The sequence below is a fragment of the Cnephaeus nilssonii genome (genome assembly GCF_951640355.1).
Source record: "Cnephaeus nilssonii genome assembly, chromosome: 12".
NCBI classification, from domain to species: Eukaryota; Metazoa; Chordata; class Mammalia; order Chiroptera; family Vespertilionidae; genus Cnephaeus; species Cnephaeus nilssonii.
The window spans coordinates 53,963,724-53,984,416 of record NC_137083.1 but is presented as its reverse complement, the minus strand read 5'-3'; the positions used below and the strand labels follow the sequence as shown (position 1 = coordinate 53,984,416).

At 38.2% G+C, this 20,693-nt stretch overlaps 1 protein-coding gene across 3 annotated transcripts in view; it reads left to right on the top strand.

Moving 5' to 3' along the window:
- The window catches only part of UBN2 (ubinuclein 2), a 103,435-nt gene that overhangs the window by 72,462 nt on the left and 10,280 nt on the right, over positions 1 to 20,693 (top strand). For 2 of the 3 annotated variants that reach the window (XM_079785789.1, XM_079785788.1), the window contains exons 15-17: positions 2,577 to 2,808; positions 3,229 to 3,318; positions 7,676 to 18,183. The exons of the other annotated variant lie outside the window; for it this stretch is intronic. In XM_079785789.1, the coding sequence (XP_079641915.1) occupies positions 2,577 to 2,808; positions 3,229 to 3,318; positions 7,676 to 7,725 (372 nt within the window). In that variant the 3' untranslated portion in view covers positions 7,726 to 18,183. Of the gene's footprint in view, positions 1 to 2,576; positions 2,809 to 3,228; positions 3,319 to 7,675; positions 18,184 to 20,693 lie in introns of those variants that run through there. 3 annotated transcript variants of the gene reach the window in all.

Here is a 20,693-nt window from a genome sequence, read left to right as displayed (position 1 = left end):
AGTACACACCCCAATCCAGGTATGTGCCCTGACCAGGAATCAAACCTGAGACCTTTCGGTGTGTGAGATGACGCTCTAAGCAATTGAGCCACACTGGACAGGGCATTTTCCATAGATTTTAATGCTTCAATTAGCCTCCTCCAGAAAAGTAGTTTTCTTTATTATCCTGAGACTACAATAGAATTATGACTAAAAAGAAGAACTGTTGTTAATTCTCAAATTGATGCAGGATCCTTTCTGTCTAAATTGCTTCACTTATTATTAGTTTTTACTTAGTAATTCTTTTCTTAATGTGCCCTTTTTTATATCACGATTGGCACAATAGAAAGATTGGAAAATAAAAAAGATAGTTAATTCCAAGCAGAAAGTGATAAAGACTTATACTTGAGTGTTAGAGGAAGTTGTGGAAACAAAGAAAGAATGTGTATGTTGCCCACGAGCTCACCTTGTCCTTTACTTTTTAATGCCTGAAAACTAAGGTGTCAAACCTAAGTGGCAGGTAAGAACCAGACTGTTGACGATAGCAGTTAACATAGCAGGTGATGATATGTTTAGTTGTGGACATGCCAAGTAGGTGAGTGATAGATATCCAAGTTAGATTCTTCATTGAACTTCTAGATATACAGGATTGAAATTGAGATGAGAGGTCAGGAGTGTGGGTATAAATTTGAGAGATTAAAATTAAAGGAGATAATGGGAGGGAAGGTTATTGGAGAGAGAGTGGAAAAAAACAGAATGGGAAGCTTCTTGAGGTTGTTCTGCAAGTCATGTGCAGCAGTAGCATGGACCACTAAGTATATACTATGTAATGTGGCATAGATGGATGGGAAGATCACCTATATTATTCTCAAATATTAACTAAGTAAATTGATACAGCCTTTATTAATGAATAATGTTTACTGGTTGAATAATCAACACGTAAAATAAGCCTGACAGTGGCTAACATGTAAAATATTTGGTCAGGGAAATTTAGAATTAGTAAAATAAGGCTACAAAAGAAAACTTAACAGTTGCAGAAACTATAATAGATAATACTGAGAAAGCTTATTATAATCTTTGTTGATAAATTCACATAGAAAAGAAATAAGTCAAAATGGGAAAAGTTATTTAATTTCTGTATAGAAAATTGTTCAAAGAATTAAATTAGCTTAATAAAGTATATTTAAGTAATTGCTCAATGAAAGTTCATCAGTGTTAGCATATTTAGCATATTTATTTCAATGTTTTTATTCATAAACAGCATTAAAACACAGGTAGGGCCCCGGCTGGTGTTGCTCAGTGGTTGAATGTCAACCTATGAACCAGGAGATCACGGTTTAATTCCCAGTCAGGGCACATGCCCCGGTTGCAGGATTTCCAATAGAGGGCGTGGAGGAGGCAGCTGATCAATGATTTTCTCTCATCATTGATGTTTCTATCTCTCCCTCTCCCTTCCTTTCTGAAATCAATAAAAATATATTGTAAAAAAACAAAGAAACAGATAGGGGAGTGTCAAAGCACCCTCTAATTTACCTTTACCTTAAGGAGTTTAAACTCAGAAAAGTAGGAGAGATGGAAATGAACTTACGGGGCTAAGGAGAGACTCAATAATGTGGAAAGAGACTAAATAATGAGGCTGTCATTCAGTAAGTTTGAGGATAAAAGGAATATAAATAAAGTCTGGTGGTTTCTAGAGTTGAGGAAGAGCCAGGAATAAGTGTTTGTAAAAAGAGATGAGTCCTGGCTGGTTTGGCTCAGTGGATGGAGTGTCAGCCTTCGAACTGAAGGGTCCCAGGTTCAATTCCGGTCAAGGGCACGTACCTCAGTTACGGGCTCAATCCCCAGTAGGGGCCGTGCAGGAGGCAACTGATTGATGATGTTCCTCTCTCATAAATGTTTCTATTTCTATCCTTCTCCCTTCTTCTCTCTCTAAAAATCAATAAAAAAAATACTTTTTAAAGAGATAAGAATTCTCTGTATATGAGAAGGCAGAGGAAACATGGAAAAAGTGCGAATACTAGATTATTTGTACCAGGAAGTTCTACATTGATGGGATTCATGGAATAGGCCAGTTCATAGGTCATAACTTTTGGAGAAGAGGCAGGTGAGGCTGATGAGGAAGAACATCCCAGGTGTTCTCATCTCTTCAAGGTGTTAGGATGAAAGTAAAGGACACAGAGTTAGGGGCTCTGAGAGAGTAATAATAGTCTGTAGCAGCAACTACAGGGACTGTGCCAGGAAAGAGTATAAGACAAATAGCAAAGGGACCAAGCAATTTCAGAGACCACATTGAAATTGGTTCAGATCCAGGGGAATCTAAGGTTAGAAGTGAATGGATTGAGAGGGTGAATGGGTGTTAATATAGGCAATAAAATAAGGAAGAGTCTAAACGTGATGAAGAGTTGAGTATAGGATTATTGACAAAACCAATATTGGTAGCTCTTTGAATTATATTGTTCACCTCCATCTTCATTGCTATATCAAGGTTTCTGTTAGAGCAAATATAAAACATAGTTTTGTGCCCATGAGGATATTAAATAAATCAATTCAGGTTAAAGATTTGATTTCTTATGTATTTTGACCCCTGGTTTCTGCAGTCCACAGCAGGAGCATCATTATTGGCTAATGCCTCACCTCTGACTCTCATGACATCACCTTTGTCTGTAACAAATCAAAATGTGACTCCTTTTGGGATGCTGGGTGGCCTTGTTCCAGTGACCATGCCCTTCCAGTTTCCCTTGGAGCTACTTGGCTTTGGAACGGACACAGCTGGAGTGACAACCACCTCGGGATCTACCTCAGCCGCTCTCCACCATAGCTTAACTCAGAGTAAGTGGGGCCCTTTGTTTACTTGGCTACCTAGTTTGACAGAATAGGAAACAAAATTATACCCATTATACCAGTTGGACTTGTGTAGATTATAGAATTTTTTTAAAAAGAAATGCAATGTATTTTATCTATGTATAATCAAATTACTGGACTCTGAGATTTTATTTATAATTTTTAAATGAACCACTATACCACATTTCTAAATGAAATTTATAATAAGAGGAAGTCAGATTTGCTGAGTGTTTGCATTCACAGTACATTTATATATGTAAATTTTTTAACATGTATGTACTCTAATTTAAGAAGGCCTTTGAAGTCAGGGCTGTGCTTACATTAGATAAATTAAACTATTTTCATTTTTGCTCTCAGAGGGCTCAACCAGATTTAAGAAGATCACTGACAAGTCTGTTTTCCTCTCAGATTTACTAAAGGGTTTACAGCCAGGAGCTCAGCATGCAGCAACACTTTCCCATTCACCTCTGCCTACACATTTACAGCAAACATTTAATGGTAAGAAAGCCACCTCTTTCTTCATCTCCTTGTTGTTTATATAGCTATATAGATTGGACATTTTTTTCTGAAAACATGTGAATGAAATGACAAAGGTTGAAAAAAACAGACTTTCATATGACTGAATCCTCATTAGCAACAAACTCCTTTTAAGAGAAAGGAAATAAGTAAAATGAAATCTCTTGTTACATGTGAAGAGAGTAGTTTTGAAAGTGTTATATGGAAGTGATGACAAAGAAGAGGGTTCATAAGGCAATGTGCAAAAGTCATATCCAGTAATTGTAATAGTTTATATTTATGGGAAGTTTACCAAGTGCCAGATAATCTTGTGACCACTTACATGTATTAGCTAATTTAATCTTTACAACAAGCCTGTGAATGAGATAACAATCTCCATTTTATAGATGAGGAAACTGAATCAGAGATAAGCAGCTTGCCCAAGATGATACACTAAGGTGTTTGATCTGAGATCTAGGAAGTCTGACTCCACAGACAGCTCTTAACCATTAAGCTTTGCAGTCCTTAAATTAATATCATCTCAACTCTATACATGATATCCTTGCAGCACAGCTGTATCTTTCTAAAATTAGGTAGTAGACACTGGACATACACATCAGCCTCCAGCAGTTGACCTCAGTTGACTGCTGATAGTATTCGGAAGGCCATTTTGAGGATCTTTTGAGCAGAAATAATTGCTCATCTGCCCTCTTAACTTTGAAGTTGACTGGGGCTTCACTATTCTTTTTGGCCACTGCATTTCATATTATCTTTGAACAAGTGTACAGTTGGTCACCACGTAGAAATGAAAGCTATGTAGCAATTTCAAAGCAACAAGTTGTAATGAATCCTGTAACAGACCTACATGGTAAGAATGAATATAAAATCACTGTTGTACAAATAGGGGACACAAAATAGACACAGATTCAGCAATCCTAATCTTACTGAACTAGGTTCTAATGCTTAAGGAAAGTTGCCCTGTGACTAAAGCAGTTGCTGGTATAATGAGTTCAGTTTTGAGCTGTTTTTTCATGGACGGACTGGCAAGGACCTGTAAGGAATGAGACAAACAGGAACCTCATGGTTCAACATGAACCCAGTAATCCAGCTTTTATATGAACTTTCTTGTCTGAGCAGCACCACTCTTCCAGAGGGAGAAAGGAAGGTTTACAGTTTTTTTATTTTAAAGACATTTAAAAGTATAAAACACCGAATTTGAAAATTAGACTTCGATTTTTGAATCGCAAGACTGCCACTCAGAGCAAGTTTCTTAACTCGGTTGACCATCACTTTCTCTTGCTTGTAAACTGGGGACAAGAAGATGTTTTTAATAGGCTTCTTATGAGAATTTAATGAAAATAATTTATTTAAGGCTTCTAGCATAGTGCCTTATACATAGTAAGAGTTCAGTTCATTAATGTCAATTCTCTTACTTTAAAGACAGAGATCAGTAAGCTTTTTTCTATAAAGGCCCAAATAATAAATATTTAGGCTTTGCAGGCCATTTAGTCTCTATCACAACTACTCAACTCTGTAGTGTAGTGAAAATAGCCGTAGACAATATCTAATATGAGTATGGCTGAGTTCCAATACAACTTTATTTATAAAAAGAGGTATAAAAAAACAAACAAACAAAAAAGAGGTGGTAGCCAGGTTTGGCCCTGGGGGAAGGTCTTGCTCTAAAGACTCTCAGAGTCCACTTAATATGAGTGTTTTATTTTGCTAATTAGCCAAAGTTGCTTTGAGCAAAATTCCACCTTGCCATTTTATAAATTTAATTATGCCTGAAGTTAAAGCATTTTTCTCTACAAATGCAAGTATATAATATCTCATTATCAATGAAAAAGCCAGTTCCTTAGATGTTGTCACCAAACTTATTTTAATAGTATTCTGTTTATACAGCTTTTGAAATAATCATCATATTTTGTTGATACATCTTTTCTTTAGTAGAGGCATTTTTTTTGGTTTGTGTTTTACCAGAGTAATTTAGATATCACATGAGTGGACCTAGCAATATGACTTTTGTGCTCTCCTCCAGTCTTAAGTTTGTTATTGTAGTACAATATTTTATTCTTTTCACCTGTGTATTTCTACCACACCTCCCTGTCTTTTTCTGTTAATCCTATCGGGTGGGAGTGGGGAGGTATCTTATTCCTTGTTAAGGCAGTGACCTGTTAGAGACTCCCTCTATATTTTTTTGGCTTTCAAAGTCACTGGGTCCAACTCTTACCCAGTTTAAATTTTCATAGCAAAAGTTAAATAGCCATATGTAGAACTAGAAACCCTTGTTCCTAGTAGCAGACTTTCTGGTCAGTTAAACTTTCACAGGTTAGGGCCAAAAAAAAGACTCAGCTGGATTTTTCACTACCAATGTGCCCCATCATTTACATAAATAATTGTGAATTATCAAATGCTATGTCATGGCAAGAAATTTAACTTTACTTGCAAAAGAATGAAATTGACCTTGTCTTCTAAATGAATCTATGTGGTATGTCCCTTGAAGGTAGGGATTATGTTTTATGATCCTTTATAATCCTCACAACATTAAGCATATTGTCTGTGAGGTACACACACACACACACACACACTAGAGGTCTGGTGCATGAAATTCGTGCATGGGGGTGTGTCCCTCAGCCCAGCCTGCACCCTCTCCAATCTGGGACATCCCTCTCACAATCCAGGACTGCTGGCTCCCAACTGCTCGCCTGCCTGCCTTCCTGATTGCCCCTAACCGTTTCTGCCTGCCAGCCTGATCACCCTCTAACCACTCGCCTGCCAGCCTGATTGATGCCTAACTGCTCCCCTGCCGGCCTGATTGCCCCTAACTGCCTTCCCCTGCAGGCCTGGTTCCCCCCAACTGCTCTCCCCTGCAGACCTGGGTCCCCCGCAACTGCCCTTCCCTGCAGGCCCAGTCGCCCCCAGCTGCCCTCCCCTGCAGGCTTGATCGCCCCCAACTGCCCTCCCTTGCAGGCCTGGTCCCTCCCAACTGCCCTCCCCTACTGGCCATCTTGTGTCCACATAGGAGCAGACATCTTGTGTTTTGGAGTGACGGTCAATTTGCATATTACTCTTTTATTAGATAGGATAGAGGCCTGGTGCACGGGTGGGGGCTGGCTGGTTTGCCCTGAAGGGTGTCCCGGATCAGGGTGGGTGTTCCCTTGGGGCGTGGGGTGGCCTGGGCAAGGGGTCTGTGGTGGTTTGCAGGCCGGCCAAGCCCCCTGGTGACCCAAGCAGAGGCCCTGGTATCTGGGATTTATTTATCTTCTATAATTGAAACCTTGTAGCCTTGAGTGGAGGCCAGGGCAGGCCAGGAAACTTCGCTTCCTCCATCACTGGGGAAACCCAAGCCTCCTGCTCGCTCCGTGGCCGCAGCCATTTTTGTTGGGATTTACTTATCTTCTATAATTGAAACTTTGTAGCCTTGAGTGGAGGCCAGGGCCGGCCAGGGTGTGCGGGAAGCTTGGCTTCCTCCATTGCTGGAGAAACCCAAGCCTCCTGCTCACTCTGTGGCCATAGCCATCTTGGTTGGGTTAATTTGCATACTCACTCCTGATTGGCTGGTGGGTGTGGCTTGTGGGCATAGCGGAGGTACGGTCAATTTGCATGGTTCTCTTTTATTAGTGTAGATAAGCCTAAGTGACTGCTCAACCATTTGACTGTCCAACCAGTAGCTGTGTCACACAATGACCACCGGGGGACAGCCACTCAACATAAGAGCTGCGGTGACTTGGCAGCTGCGGTTCTTGGGTGACGCACCCAGAACCAGAGAGGAGGGAGCCCGATTCTAGGGTGCATCACCCAAGAACCACCCTCTTGCAATCCGGGACTCCTTGGGGGATATCGGAGAGCTGGTTTTGCCCCGATCTCTGCTGGCCAGGCTGAGGGACCCCACCTGCTGGAGGGACCCCGCTCACTCTGCAGACGCACTTTGAACCCTGGCACTGCCCCTTGTGCGGCCAGCTGGGGAGGGACTGCAGGAGGTTGGCTCCAAGATGTGTCTGGCCATCTCACCCAATCCAGCCCCGCCAGCCACTTTCTAATTAATTTCCTTTCAATGTGCACGAATCCTTGCACTGGGCCTCTAGTAATAAATAATTGTTGAGATAGTATTTGTAGGATGCTGAATACCTATTAAACCACAGTCATTTGAGATAAGAGAATCATTCTTGTTGAGTTTTTATCTCCTTTATGTTTTCTCAACCTCTATAATGCTATATATAGCATGTTAGATGTTAAAGGTTATCTCTTTAGCAATGTAATCCATATAAAAATTAAAAGTTAATTATTCTTTTTGCCTTGCTTCTTAAATCTATTTTTAATACCATGCCTTCCCATACCAATTAAACATCTCTTTTCTTAGATGGAGGCCAAAGTAAAGGGGACACTAAATTACCACGGAAATCTCAGTGACTTCCCAACAAGCAAAGGAGATGAGACACTCAGCTGGCTGATGGAATCTACCTGATGGGAAAGTACTCATGTGGTCATAGGGCTGCTGTTCTGTCGATGTTTACATTCTCTCGTCCCAAGCACTGTGGTGAGGAGGAAAAAGGAAAGAAAACATTACTTGAGTTAAAACCAGGTGCAGGAGGAAGAAATGCTTTCTTGCAAAGTTAGTGACCTTTGGTCTCTTCTAAAGAAAGACAAAGTTACCATATTTACTGAATTGAAAGAGACTCAGTTGTCAAACCCACAGAAGTACAAATTTGTTTTTCCCCCTGAGGGAGGAAGAAGGAAAATTGAGGATTTGGGTAAACTCCATCCATCCTGGGGGTTGGATCTGAACATTTATAGTCATAATTGCATAATAAAAGGCAGTATATCTGGAATTAGGTCAGTTTGTCAGGAGTAAGGATCATGTCTATTTGAGTGGACTGTGGAGCAAATTTGCCATACAAAAAAAATAATAATAATGACTTTATGTCTGATACAGACCGTAGAAAATACTATACCCTCAAAAATCCTGAACAAACTTGAATCTTCCCCAGTGTGTAGCAACTCCCCACGTGAATCAGTGGACTAAAGATGCTTCAGGAAAGTTATTTTAGCACAGTGATATGTATTATTAAATCATCCAAATTTTTAAAAGTCACGAAATTGAGCCTGTTGCTCTTAACAGACGAAACTTAGATGTCCCCTTTTTATAAAAGGGTCAATTTCATCTTCCTTTCAGAAGCAGGTACTTAACACTCTTCTTCAGGTGATTTGTGCATCTGGTATTGACTTGTTAATTCTTATTTCCATTCTTGATGTTAAAATGTGACTGTTCACATTTTTCTCTTGAGAAATGGGGATCTTTGCTGTAGGGCTGTGGCTTTGATGCTCTTAGCCCTTGCAGGTCTACACTATGAACTAATTTCTCCCACCTTCACCTCAGTTCACAACTTCTGTTCTGTTAGCTAAGTGGTACTTCAGGTGACTATTAAATATTGATATAAACAGGTATAAGTGTGTACTACATATGCTTCTGCATTGGTCATTCAAATAGCATATATATGTATATTTTTGGAATTTTCAAGATAGTATTTTAAAGGGAGAAATTACATTAGAATCATGTGTGTACAAGGGATTATTTTTTATAAAAATCACAGTGTATTTTTACTCCCTATATCCAGTATAGTGAAATTGATTTGGATCATTTCCTAATATTGACTCAGAATATTGACATGTGAGTAAATCTGCAGATAGTAAGACTCCATAGTTATCATGGCATCCTTATGCAAATAACATTCAACAGAGGACATTAAGGGAGAAATTTATGGTTTTGTTTGGATACTTTTTTTTTTTAAACCTCATCAGTCTAGCCTTTCTTTTCTTTCTCTCTTTTTTTTCCTTCCTGTTTAGGCTTCTAAATGTTTTCAAAGTGTACCCAAGAATGGTGTAAGCTTGGTCCATTTTTAATGATAGACTAACCTAAAAAGCAGCATCAGATTGATAGATGCAACATTTCTTATGTATATTTTCATTACAAATCACCCTATACTATTAAGTTTACTCAAATAAGAGTATTAACCAGGCCCTTTTTTTCCTTTTATAAGAAAAAGTCCCAAATAGCCTGTAGGACTGTGAATAAATTACCGCAGATCTATTCAGATCTGTAGACCTATATTTGAATTCAAAGTCAGATTGGCTGGCTTCACAGCAAAAAGTTAGTAAGTGACTGAAACCTTTAGTTCCAAGAACTTGTTACAGTAAGAGCAAAAGATTATTTCAAAGGAATCATTGAGATAATTCCTTGCATCTAAGAATTTAGATTACCAGTAAAACAAATCAGAATATTGCATCAGCCCTGGTAGATATTTTGGGAGGATATTGGGATGTTGCAGAGAGGTTTGACTTGAATTGAGTATGTTTGATTAAAATTTGTTTGTTTTTTTAATTAGGCAAGCTTACCCAATTCTTGAGTTATTCCAGTGTAGCATACCTCTTTTATCTAACTTTTATCTAATGTGGGGAGAACATCTTTGCTAATGCTGTGTAGGAGTTTTCCTTTGGGAAGCTAGCCTTTGTTTTACTTCCCATACCAGGAGGGAAGTCAGAGTGCATGTTAATCTCTTCCTGCTGATAATTGTGCATGTACTCATTTGTGTGTGTGTGTGTGTGTGTGTGTGTGTGTGTGTGTGTGTAATATTTATTTATATATAACTTCATTACTATTTTAAGTCAAGAAATAATAATTTTAATTTCTTAATAACTCCATCATCAGTTCTGAATTATGCCTTGTGAGGATCCCTGGTGATTCTGCTGTCATTGGAGAAGAAGAGGATTATCAGTTCTTCCCCCAGTATCATTTTATAACTAACCATTAAAAGTAATCTGAAGGCTCTTGGCTATGAGAAGTCCGCATATATGGAGATTATGTTCTGTTCTCTTCAGTCTTGGTACCTTGGGAACTGCTGCCAGACCCCACCTTACCCTCTCCTCCTCTGCCCTCCCCCCTCCATTTTCACTAACATATGTCCATTTCAGTCAAGACTACCCTTTTTTTTTATGTTAAACAAGTGAAACAAACGTCCTTATATTTCTTAAGTATGATCAGCGAATTTCTACATGTAAATACAAAACTTTCTTTTCTAGATCGTAACATTGAAAATGATGTCCATATTTATGGTCAGCTATCTTTACAGTTTTCTTACTTAAAAACAAACATATAAATTGGTTATTTTTAGGACAGAGACTTGTGACTCATAGTATATTTTTGCATTTATTTTTTAAAATGGTGAGTTATTAAAAAGGATATAGAGCAATGTGTATTTCTGAAGAGCATTAATAACATCCCAATGCAAAAATAATCAGCACACTTAATTACATCCCATTCGGCGGGATTCTTGAGTCAGGAAAATTAAGCTGTTTGTTTTCAATTCTCTTATTTTTTAAATTGCCTTCACTGATGTATAAGCTATTACTGTACATACAAATCAGTCCTCAGTATTCACAAGCAATAATAGTCGGCAGAGTTGTCTTCAGAGATAGCAGTGCTGAGCCCCCGTTGGAGACGGGGAGCAAAGTGTTAAGCTCATTCAGAGCCTCCAAAGTCATTGCAAGCAATAATTCCATTACAAGTCTATTATAATTCTTTCTCCTGTGCTTCTGAAATTGAAGGGTAAGAGAAATCATGGTTTTAAAACAGCCTGAAGAAAAGGTTTTGGGAAAAGAAGTGAGGTTAATCTGAAGTCACAAAGTCCTGATGGTGTATTAGTACATTCTTTCATGCCTACCCCCCCGCTTTGATGGATGTTGTTAGCCCAAATAACATTTTATATCATAGAAGTTGAGTAGAGTTATTATATTGCCAAGGTAGGAGGAAGATCCGGGCACATGCATGTTTAAATACTGTGGGTTTGACACCTGTTTGAAAACAACATATTGAACAAGAGTTTTAATCCAGAATTTTTTTTCTCCCAAAGCAGATCTGAATTGTTTACTGCCCAGGGTTGGAAAGGGCAGACACTTCTAGTTTTGCTCCTCTGGTTGCCCTCTGCCACACCCCTTTCCACCTCTACTTGGTTCAAGACATTTTCTGAAATCAAAATTCTGCTGTTTTTCACACTGCCAATTGATTGTGAGAACTCTATGTCCCGGGGATCATCTCTTAGAACTCCAGTTCCCTATCATGTTTGCTGCTATGTTTGTAGAATGAACTTTGCCTGTATTGATTGACTTTAACCTAATTTACAGTTCTTTATTTCTAGAAGGTTTCGTCTTATCATTTGACCCATGTATAGAATTAGGATACTTTATTTTAGGAGTATACCATAAAAGAATACTGGTTCCTGTATTCTTTTTATCTTCACCTAGGCTTTGAATTTGAGTTTGCTTGTTTTGTTTTGTTTTAAATTAGAAATAGAAGAGTGATAAAACCTATAATCAGGCCAAATTCAAAAACTTCCTGTGCTTCAGCATTGTAGTTTCTGCTGACCTTCCATTCTCAGATGGAGCACTTTTACTTTATGTTGTGCATGTATGATTGTGTTTGTTTTGTTTTGTTGTTTTTTGCTTTGGGGGGCTTTTGTTTTTGTAATAATGAAGCAGAAGAAAAATGCAGTAGTAGGTAAATGACTGGTTACAAACATGCAATTTTATTTTATAAAATCTAAGGGGAAAAGTTTAACTCTCTGTAAATCATTTCTTAGCTCTGGTAAAAATGCTTATATTGCTCCTCTAAAACATGCTCAATTCAGGCCTTTCTCTTTTTTAAGTGCCTTTTTTTCTCTTCCCCCCTCCCCCCTTTCAAACTGTTCTCATATACCCTGAAGTACAGGCTAATAAGTCAGGGGATTCAGGAGGAAAAATCTCAAACTTGCCAACTTCATGTCATGCTGTACCGTTCTTCCTTTTCTTTATATGTATATGGATATATGTATAAGATACATACATACATATATATGTGTATATATATGTATACATATGTAATATATATATATATAACTAGTAGCTGCTGTACCATTGCATCCTTTCTGAACACTTCCCTGTCAGTGTTTGCAAGACTTCTGCCTGTTTATTCCACTGCTTTTAGTCAATTCAAATGGATGGACTGGGAAATTGTCTTTCCCCCTTTGAATATCTGTGTGTGTGTGTATGTGTGTGTGTGTGTGTGTGTGTGTGTGTGTGTGTGTACATATATATATATAAAATAAGTAGTTATTACAAATAAAATAAATTTAGCCAACTCATTGACTATTCCTGGGTTTAACCCACTGCTCTATGCCCTTCAAACCTGGCATGAGTAATACTGGAGAAAGCATTGGAGTAACAAGTCTTTTGTGGGTCAAGTCAATAAAGTGCACTATGGCAGGCAAACAGCCATGGGGGAGCTAGAGTTAGAATCATGCTATTGTATCTGAATAAGTTTTCAAGGAAGTTAGCAAATTTGTCAGCATTGAAACTGCATCATACTGTCTTTGGGAAAATTCTTTTTGGAGAATTCATATAGCTATTTTGCATATCTGTCAAAGGTTAATAAATTTAGAAGTAGAAAGATGCTGGGGAAAACACTCATAACCTTTGGCTTAATCTGCTTTTATGGTTATTTAAATCCCTCCCTTGAGTAAAATAACATAATTTTCAGCATCTAAGATTCATTCTTTTTTGTTGAAAACATATTTGACATGTTAAGGGAGACTAAGTTGAACCAATCCTCAAACCCAGTACAAATATCTAATAAGTGCTCCCTTTTAAATACATTTTAATTGGGAAGAGAAGACTAGTGGCTAAAAGGAGAAAGCAGAGGCTCCTGGTAGTGTTACCTGATAGCAACACTGTTATTAGGCATCCTCTGTTTAGTCATGTTACTCTTGGATTACTATGTTAGGGGGAATATCATTTAACCTTCGTGCCTCAGATTACCCATTAGAATATTGGGTATAATAATATTCACCTACCTCCCAGGGATATCAGAGACTTTACTATTTCAAAAATACTTTGAGTTTTTCTAAAATGTCCTATATAATTAAAAAAGTATTATAATCGTCTTGCAGAGGCTAAAGAATGGGTATAAAACGCACCATTTAATTTTTAAGTTTAAAAATAAATCACTGGAATTCTAATTAAGATACATATTTGTTATTTAAGTATATTATATTTGTGGTGGGGTAAAATGGTTACTTTCAGATTAGTAAGGGGGGAGGGGGAAGTAACACTTTGTTTCTTAGTCATATGTAGATTTTTTTTAGCCTTTTATGGTATTATTTATTACAGGTGTGATTTTTGTCAAGGTTTCAGAGCTGAAGCTAGGTAAAATTTAGATGGTTTGTCATTGGAGTTGATAAATGATCCCGAAAGTTTTATCTGCCTCACTTTTCCATCTTCTCCATCTAATTTTTTTGTATTAGTTGTTTGGTGATGCATAGCAACACGTTTAACTAAGAAAGAATGGGAGTCTCCTCATTCTTGTAAATTGGAGATAGTGTACTTTCCTGTAACTATAGGTTTATCCATCTTTGCACCGAAGGGGCAAGCACTACACACAGTCAGCAGGGTACACTTCTAGCCAGTTTACCTTTGTAATTTATGCTTCTTCAACCCATGAAAGAGTTGGAGCTATCAACTGCTCAAGTTGTAGGAAAATGGGAGTGGGGAGGCAGGATTCACTTCCTAGCTGGGACAGGGTTGGGAGGCTGGGGGTAGAAGGAAACATGGTTTGCCCATCTCTGAAGAGGAAAGGAAGATCTTTTTATCCTACCTTCTATCCCAGCGTATTAGGTAGTAATACATAGAATTTTCCTCTTATCATTTAAAACAACAGGAAAAATGGATGCTGCATTTCTAGTTAGGAATAAATGCTGAGCAACAATTGCTGGGGGTTGAGTGCTGATTTAAATTGTAGCACATGTTCAGGATTAGCAAAGAACATGTAGGGAGATGAGGAACAAATTATCTAGCTCAAGTGAGTCAGGAGAAAGCAGCAGGCCCCAGTAGACAAAGCACTGGGCTGATGCCCAGAATTGGCCAAGGCTCATTTAACCTCTAGTGATAGGACGTTTTTATTACTTTTTCCAGATAAGGCCTTAGTAGCCTCTGAGTATCAACTATGCAGATAAATATACTCTTTATTTTACACATTTTTTCTTCTTATCCATTCTTTAAATAACAGATGTTAAGACTTCTATCCAAAGAAATAAGGCATTAAGGTTTTGTTGAATGTGTATCTGTTCCGCTAGAGAAAATTAACAGAAGCATAAAATAGAGATATTTTATTTGTTCTTCTATCCTAAAATGTGAATGTTATATTAAAAAATTAAGTGCACATCCTTTCACTGGTGCAAAACTTAGACTCATGGATTACCATTGGGTTGTTAAGATGCATCATCACCCCAGCATTCAATTCTGAGAAAAATTTAGGTTCTGCAGCACAGTGTTCAGGTTTGTAGAGCTGAACAGATTGTCCGACTCTAATTAAAAATAGCTTTGAATATTAATGTTTAATTCTTCTTTATTTCCTTTAGTCTTCATTCTTCCTTTAATTTGAGCTCTTAAGTTAACCATTTCGTCAACCAGTTGCTACACTGGAATATTGCGTATTGCGAAGAGTCTGGGGAGGAAAGGTTAACCTGTCTTTCACCTCCTTTTCTCACTCACTTGGCTCTCTATCCTGTGTCCCATTGAATTCAGAAGTAAAGACTATAGTCCTGTTCCAGGAGACTCTTCACATCCCAACACAGACTCAGAGAGAGACTAGGGTTCTAATCATACTGCCTTTGAATAACTTGACATTAAATTGCCTTTTTCTTAGACACTCCCAAAGTACATTTGCTTGAAAGTAACTTTGTGGTCTTTCATTTCCTCATACTGTAATACTTCTACTTCACTTCTCAATCTTTCTTACATATTTTCAGTTTATAACAGATTAATACTTAAGTTTCTGACACTTTTCCGAACTGTTAACCAAACAGGTCAAGAATATTTTCAGAAGTCTTAGTAGTGTAATTAATGGGGTCTATATTTCCAGGAATTAGAATTATCACTGGTAACCAGAATTTTTTTTCTCTTCTCCTTTGTATTAAAAAATAATTTCTCTACTACATAATGTAGTAGCTACAATTTATGGCTTCCTCTTGATGCTTTCGAGGTTGTTCAGAAGAGGCACAGGCCTTTGTTAGGGGCTTAGTTCTCATAATTCTCTGCCTAGCTTTTTTTCATACTTCCCTGGGGAAAAAACCTACTTTGCAAAGAGTTAAGTCAAACAGGTCATATGAATCCTTAGTACAGATTTTATGTTTTTCAGAAAACTCTATATTATTTGCTCCCATTTTGCTAATAATAATACAATTCTACTAGAGGCCCAGTGCACAAATTCGTGCACCAGTGGGGTCCCTCAGCCTGGCCTGCGGGATCGGGCCGAAACCAGCTCTCCAACATCCCCCGAGGGGTCCCAGATTGTGAGAGGGCACAGCCAGGCCAAGGGACCCAACTGGTCCATGGTTGGGGTTGGGGAGGGATGCCAGAGGTCGGCCAGCTGGGGAGGGACAGTGGAAGGGCTCCAGGGCATGTCTAGCCCATCTCGCTCAGTCCCGCTCAGTAGGATCCCAGCAGCAAGCTAACCTACCAGTCGAAGCGTCTGCCCCCTGGTGGTCAGTGCACGTCATAGCGAGCGGTTGAGCGGCCTTAGCATATCATTAGCATATTATGCTTTGATTGGTTGAACAGACGACCAGACACTTAGCATATTAAGCTTTTATTATGTAGGGTTTTATCTTATATCTAGTGTTAAAATATTTTATAATGGAGCATTAATGGAAACCTAATTAAATTCAAACAAGATGACTATTACTCAAGATAACTCAGAAATACTTCAATTTTTGAAGTCAACAGCTCCATTCAGCCTCTAAGCACATTTAGGAGTTAGCAGTAACCAAGACCAGCTGTTGGTATGTTTTTCTATTTGACAACCTGCCCTTAATTTGTCAGGCCTCAGCTGTCTTGTATTTTCTGTCCTTGCAGCCATAACCTCATGTTTATTGTTTGTTTTGTTTTCTTGCTTATCTCTGCTGCTTGCGAGGGTATTGTGCTCTGCCAGCACATGGGGTTTTCTTTCCCATACCTGCAAAATTACCAAGGATTACCCCAATTTGGGCTAGAGGCATTAAAAGAGTTTTTCTCAATTAACAAAGGTATTACTGTTTTATATAGTTAGTTAGAAAGTTGGTTACCTTCAGCCAACTTTTAAAGTCCTGGCTCTGCCTACATAATTAATTACATACACCTTCTGAGACCTTCAGAGACACAAGGGGCCCTGCCACCAGTAGAGGTGGGGTCCATGGCCAGCCTCCAGAGAACAGACAAAGCTTGGTACTGTCCTTGGTTGGCTGTCACGGAAAAATTGCATTATAGAAAGCATCAAAAATATAAATTGTTCTTAAGGAGAGTAGGCAGATCTGAGGCTTGCCATTGTGTTTTGCTTGCTAAACATTGTCAAGCTTAAAAGAAGAGGAAAAGAAATCTCTGGCTGGCGAAAATTTTGTGCCCCAAATAATGTGTTAAAATCTACCAAGGTAACGAAGTGATGGGCGTTTTCTCCCTTTTTTATAAGCAAGAAAGTTTATTTGTAGTTGTAAAAATTATTGTGGGACTGCAGATCTATTTGCTGATTGGAAATAAGGATTCTGAATTTTAGTCTGGCTAAGCACATATTTCCAACTTTTACGCTATAAATTTTGATAAGGGAAAGACTTTTGTTTGTTAACAGAAGGAAAAACAGGACTTACTTATACAGTGAATGTTCACTCCGTAGAGGAATTTCCCTCCAGTTACATCATCTTCCTCTTACCGTAGCCACCTCCACACCTGTTACAGATGCCAGCATGTTTCACAACCATCTTGAAGGAAGGAGCCTGAATAATTGCTCCTTTGAGGGAAAGGCACTGCTTATCGTATCACGTGTATTTACAGGGAGGTGCATTTATACTAACTTGAAGGGATATACTGTATTTTAAATAAGTGTGTGACTTAATATTTTGGGATTATTTTTCTTCCTTTAAAACTGGACCTGAACAAAGCTTTGAGTTGATATTTGTAATAATCTCAGGACCTGAAAGATTGTAGCATTTAGTGTGTCTTAAAAATTATGTACTGTACCAGCCATGGATTTTTGTAAATATACCTGTCTCCCTTTTTTGTATTATTTTAGTAAAAAATAATAATAATAAATTTAAATAAAAGGGGATGGTGATGACATGTGAATGGGTGTGGTATGTATGTATGTGTGTTTGTATAAGGCTCTTTTGAGATGAACTGGTGCTTGTTTAATTTCCGGCTCTAATCAGAGCAGGAATATGGACAACTGCTGCTACTGTACTCTGCACTGAGCCTAGGTATTTCCATTTTATCTTTCCCCGTGGTTGATTAAAAACGAGCTACCAGGAAATGACTAAGAACTTAAATTCTTCCCACTGCCATCTTGCTCTGTATTCTGAGTTCTGCATATCCTTTGAAGTTTAATGGTAAAGCTTTCCAATCTTTGGGGGGTTCACTGGTCTCTAGTTTTTTAGAGAACTCTTGTCACTATTTTCTAAGTAGAAAGAAGGACAGATAAATTTTTTAACCAAAATCACACATTTCATAAAACCCTGAGGAGTTATGGATATGTGAGAGGGCTTAAACATTCCTGAATATGGATCTTTGAATTTGGTAAATTAACCCCATGGATATATTCCTTCAGTGCAGGGGAATTTTTTTTTTCTTTTTTTGCAACAGCCTTGCTCATATTCCAGATGTAGCTAGCGAACCCCCGTTTTAAAGCAGGAGCCTTATTTGATTTAGTGTAGATGTTTCCTGTCAATCCTTTGTGACAGGGCCTTTTACATGAGTGGTTTTTTCTTTTTGTATGTGTTACGTGTTTATTGTATTAAATAAAGAGGAATGTGCATATTATTCTTGTGTCTGTTGTATTATTGGGCTAACTTGGATTTTAACATCTTGTTCTTTCAGTTGTTGAGTGTCTGTTGTCTGTATCTCACTGCACTAGGCACTATGGGATACAGAAGTAAAGTACACATTCCCCACCCTCAGTATATTGACAGTTTACGATCACATGACAGGTTAAAAGAAGCCAGTTCAAACTTTGTCACAAAGTTGTGGTCCATTGCCACCTGACATTTAGTTCAGAGCAAGGGAGAAATTAGACTAGAGAGATTTGGGAAGACTTTCAAATGAATGGTAGTTGAGCTGGGCCTATGAAGATAGGTGGGATTTGGCTAGGAAGAAGGAAAAGGGAGTGTCCCGAGTAGACAGGATGAAGCAGAAAGTAGACCAGACTGGTGTGAGGTATACATAGGGATTAGTAGCAGCCAGATTGAGGGAGTCCTGGAATGCAGGACTTTGGGTTATAGGGTATGTGTGTGTGTGTTCCAGGATGCTACCAGGGTCAAGGCTTGAAATGTAGACATGGGAATTATCTGCAAAAGTGATCATCTTTTAAAGCCTTACTTATAGAGCACTTCTAGGAACGGTATTACTAAGAGAAAAGAGTAGAAAAAAAAATTCAGCCTCAGAAACCTAACTAGGGAATGGGAAAATGGGTGAAGAGCTAGAAAGCAACTTGTCAGGAATTTAAAAGTTTGTCATTTACAAGTGTATATAGAAAAGGAATGGTAGAATGAGTGATTTTTGTTTTTCCTTTCACTTAAGTGTGTTTTCAGTGTGATGTCCTCAAAATGAAGAATTTTGAAAAGCCATGGGTCCTCATGCATAGGGGAAAGAATAGGCTGCAAATGCCTTTATTAGAAAAAAAATAATGTTTAAGGACAGTTTTGCGAAAGTGTGTTCTTGGGAGTAGTAGTCCCTTAAGAAAAGTATGCTTAAATAATTTGACTACACTTAACTATGTTGTTGCCATCTTATAAATGTATTTCCCTTTTTTTTTTTTTTTTTTTGATCCTCACTTGAGGTTATTTTTTCCATTGATTTTTTTTTAGAGAGTGGAAAGGAGAGAAGGACACACATCTGTTGGTTGCCTCCCACATTCCCCGAACTGGGGCCGGACCAGGAATCTGCAGGCCGACACTGTAACCACTGAGATAAACTGGCCAGTGCTACATTAACATTTTTAAAGGGCCATTGTTAAACAAGATTTTTTTTTAACCCATAATTTCCCCTTATTTGACCCTGGGACGCCTTTTTATTATCACTCATACTAGTTCTGTTTTATCATATTTATTTTAAAAGACGTTTTTAAGAGAAAAACTATGGCCCAAGGAGTTAAGGATTTCAAGAAGTAAGCAGGTAGAGAAGTGCAGCCAGTTCTATAGAGTTGAATGAGGATCAGGTATCCAAAATGTGGGGTTGTTCAAGGGAGTATAGAAAAATATATGCAATGGGAAGTATGTTTTACACTTGACCACGTAGGCAGGAAATGTGTCAGACCTGAGTTTTGGCACAGGGAAATAACTGCTTTTACAAAATTTTTATAAGGGGAACATGGACTTGTACAAAGGTTTCTGTTTAAGAATATTCATCTCAATGTTGCTCATAACAGTAAAAGTTTGAAACAATCCAATGCTGTGTTAGAAGGGATTGGTTCAGTAAATAAAAATATTAAATAAAAATTTTTAAGATAAGACCAAGATGTGCATGTATTAAATGAAGGAGCAGTTAGAAATGAAGGTGCACCTAGGCACAGGAAAACATTTAGGGCATACACTCCAGAACAATGGAGTTGCGTTCTATTTAATTGTGTTTTCAATGAACGTGAGCAACATGAGTAAGTTCTCTGGGTTTGTTTTGGGGTTTTTTTTGGTTGTTTTTTTAATCCTCACCCGAGGATATTTTTCCATTGATTTTTAGAGAGTGGAAGAGAGAAGGAAAGGCAGAGAGAAATACATCGATTGGTTGCCTCCTGTAGGCGCCCTGACCAGGGCCTGAGCTGGGGAGGAGCCTGCAACCCAGGTACATGCCCTTGACTGGAATCGAACCCGGGACCCTTTGGTCCACAGGCTGACACTCTATTCACTGAGCCAAACTGGCTAGAGCAGTTCTTTGAGTGTTTGTGGGGTTTTTTAATTTTTATTTTATTTTATTTTATTTTTTAAGAAACAGGTGGACTTGAAGAGAGGGAGAAAGAAATGGGAAGAAAACATCTCATCACTGGGAGTGTGGAAAAGAATTTATTCCACTCAGACCCTACTGGATCCCAAAATTGGATCTGGCTTGGAGGTCAAAACACAATGAACTGCCTGATTTAAAATCGTGAATTTTGGGAAAAGATTATTCTTGCACTTAGTTTTTAAAAAATACCAAGTCCATACAAAGCATTTATTTCCTACCCATGGTCCCAATTTTCCTTCCCCAGAGCAACCACTGTTACCAATTTCTCCTGTTCTAATTATAAATATGTATGTGACTTTTAAACATAAATTTAACATGCATATCTCTCATACTATACC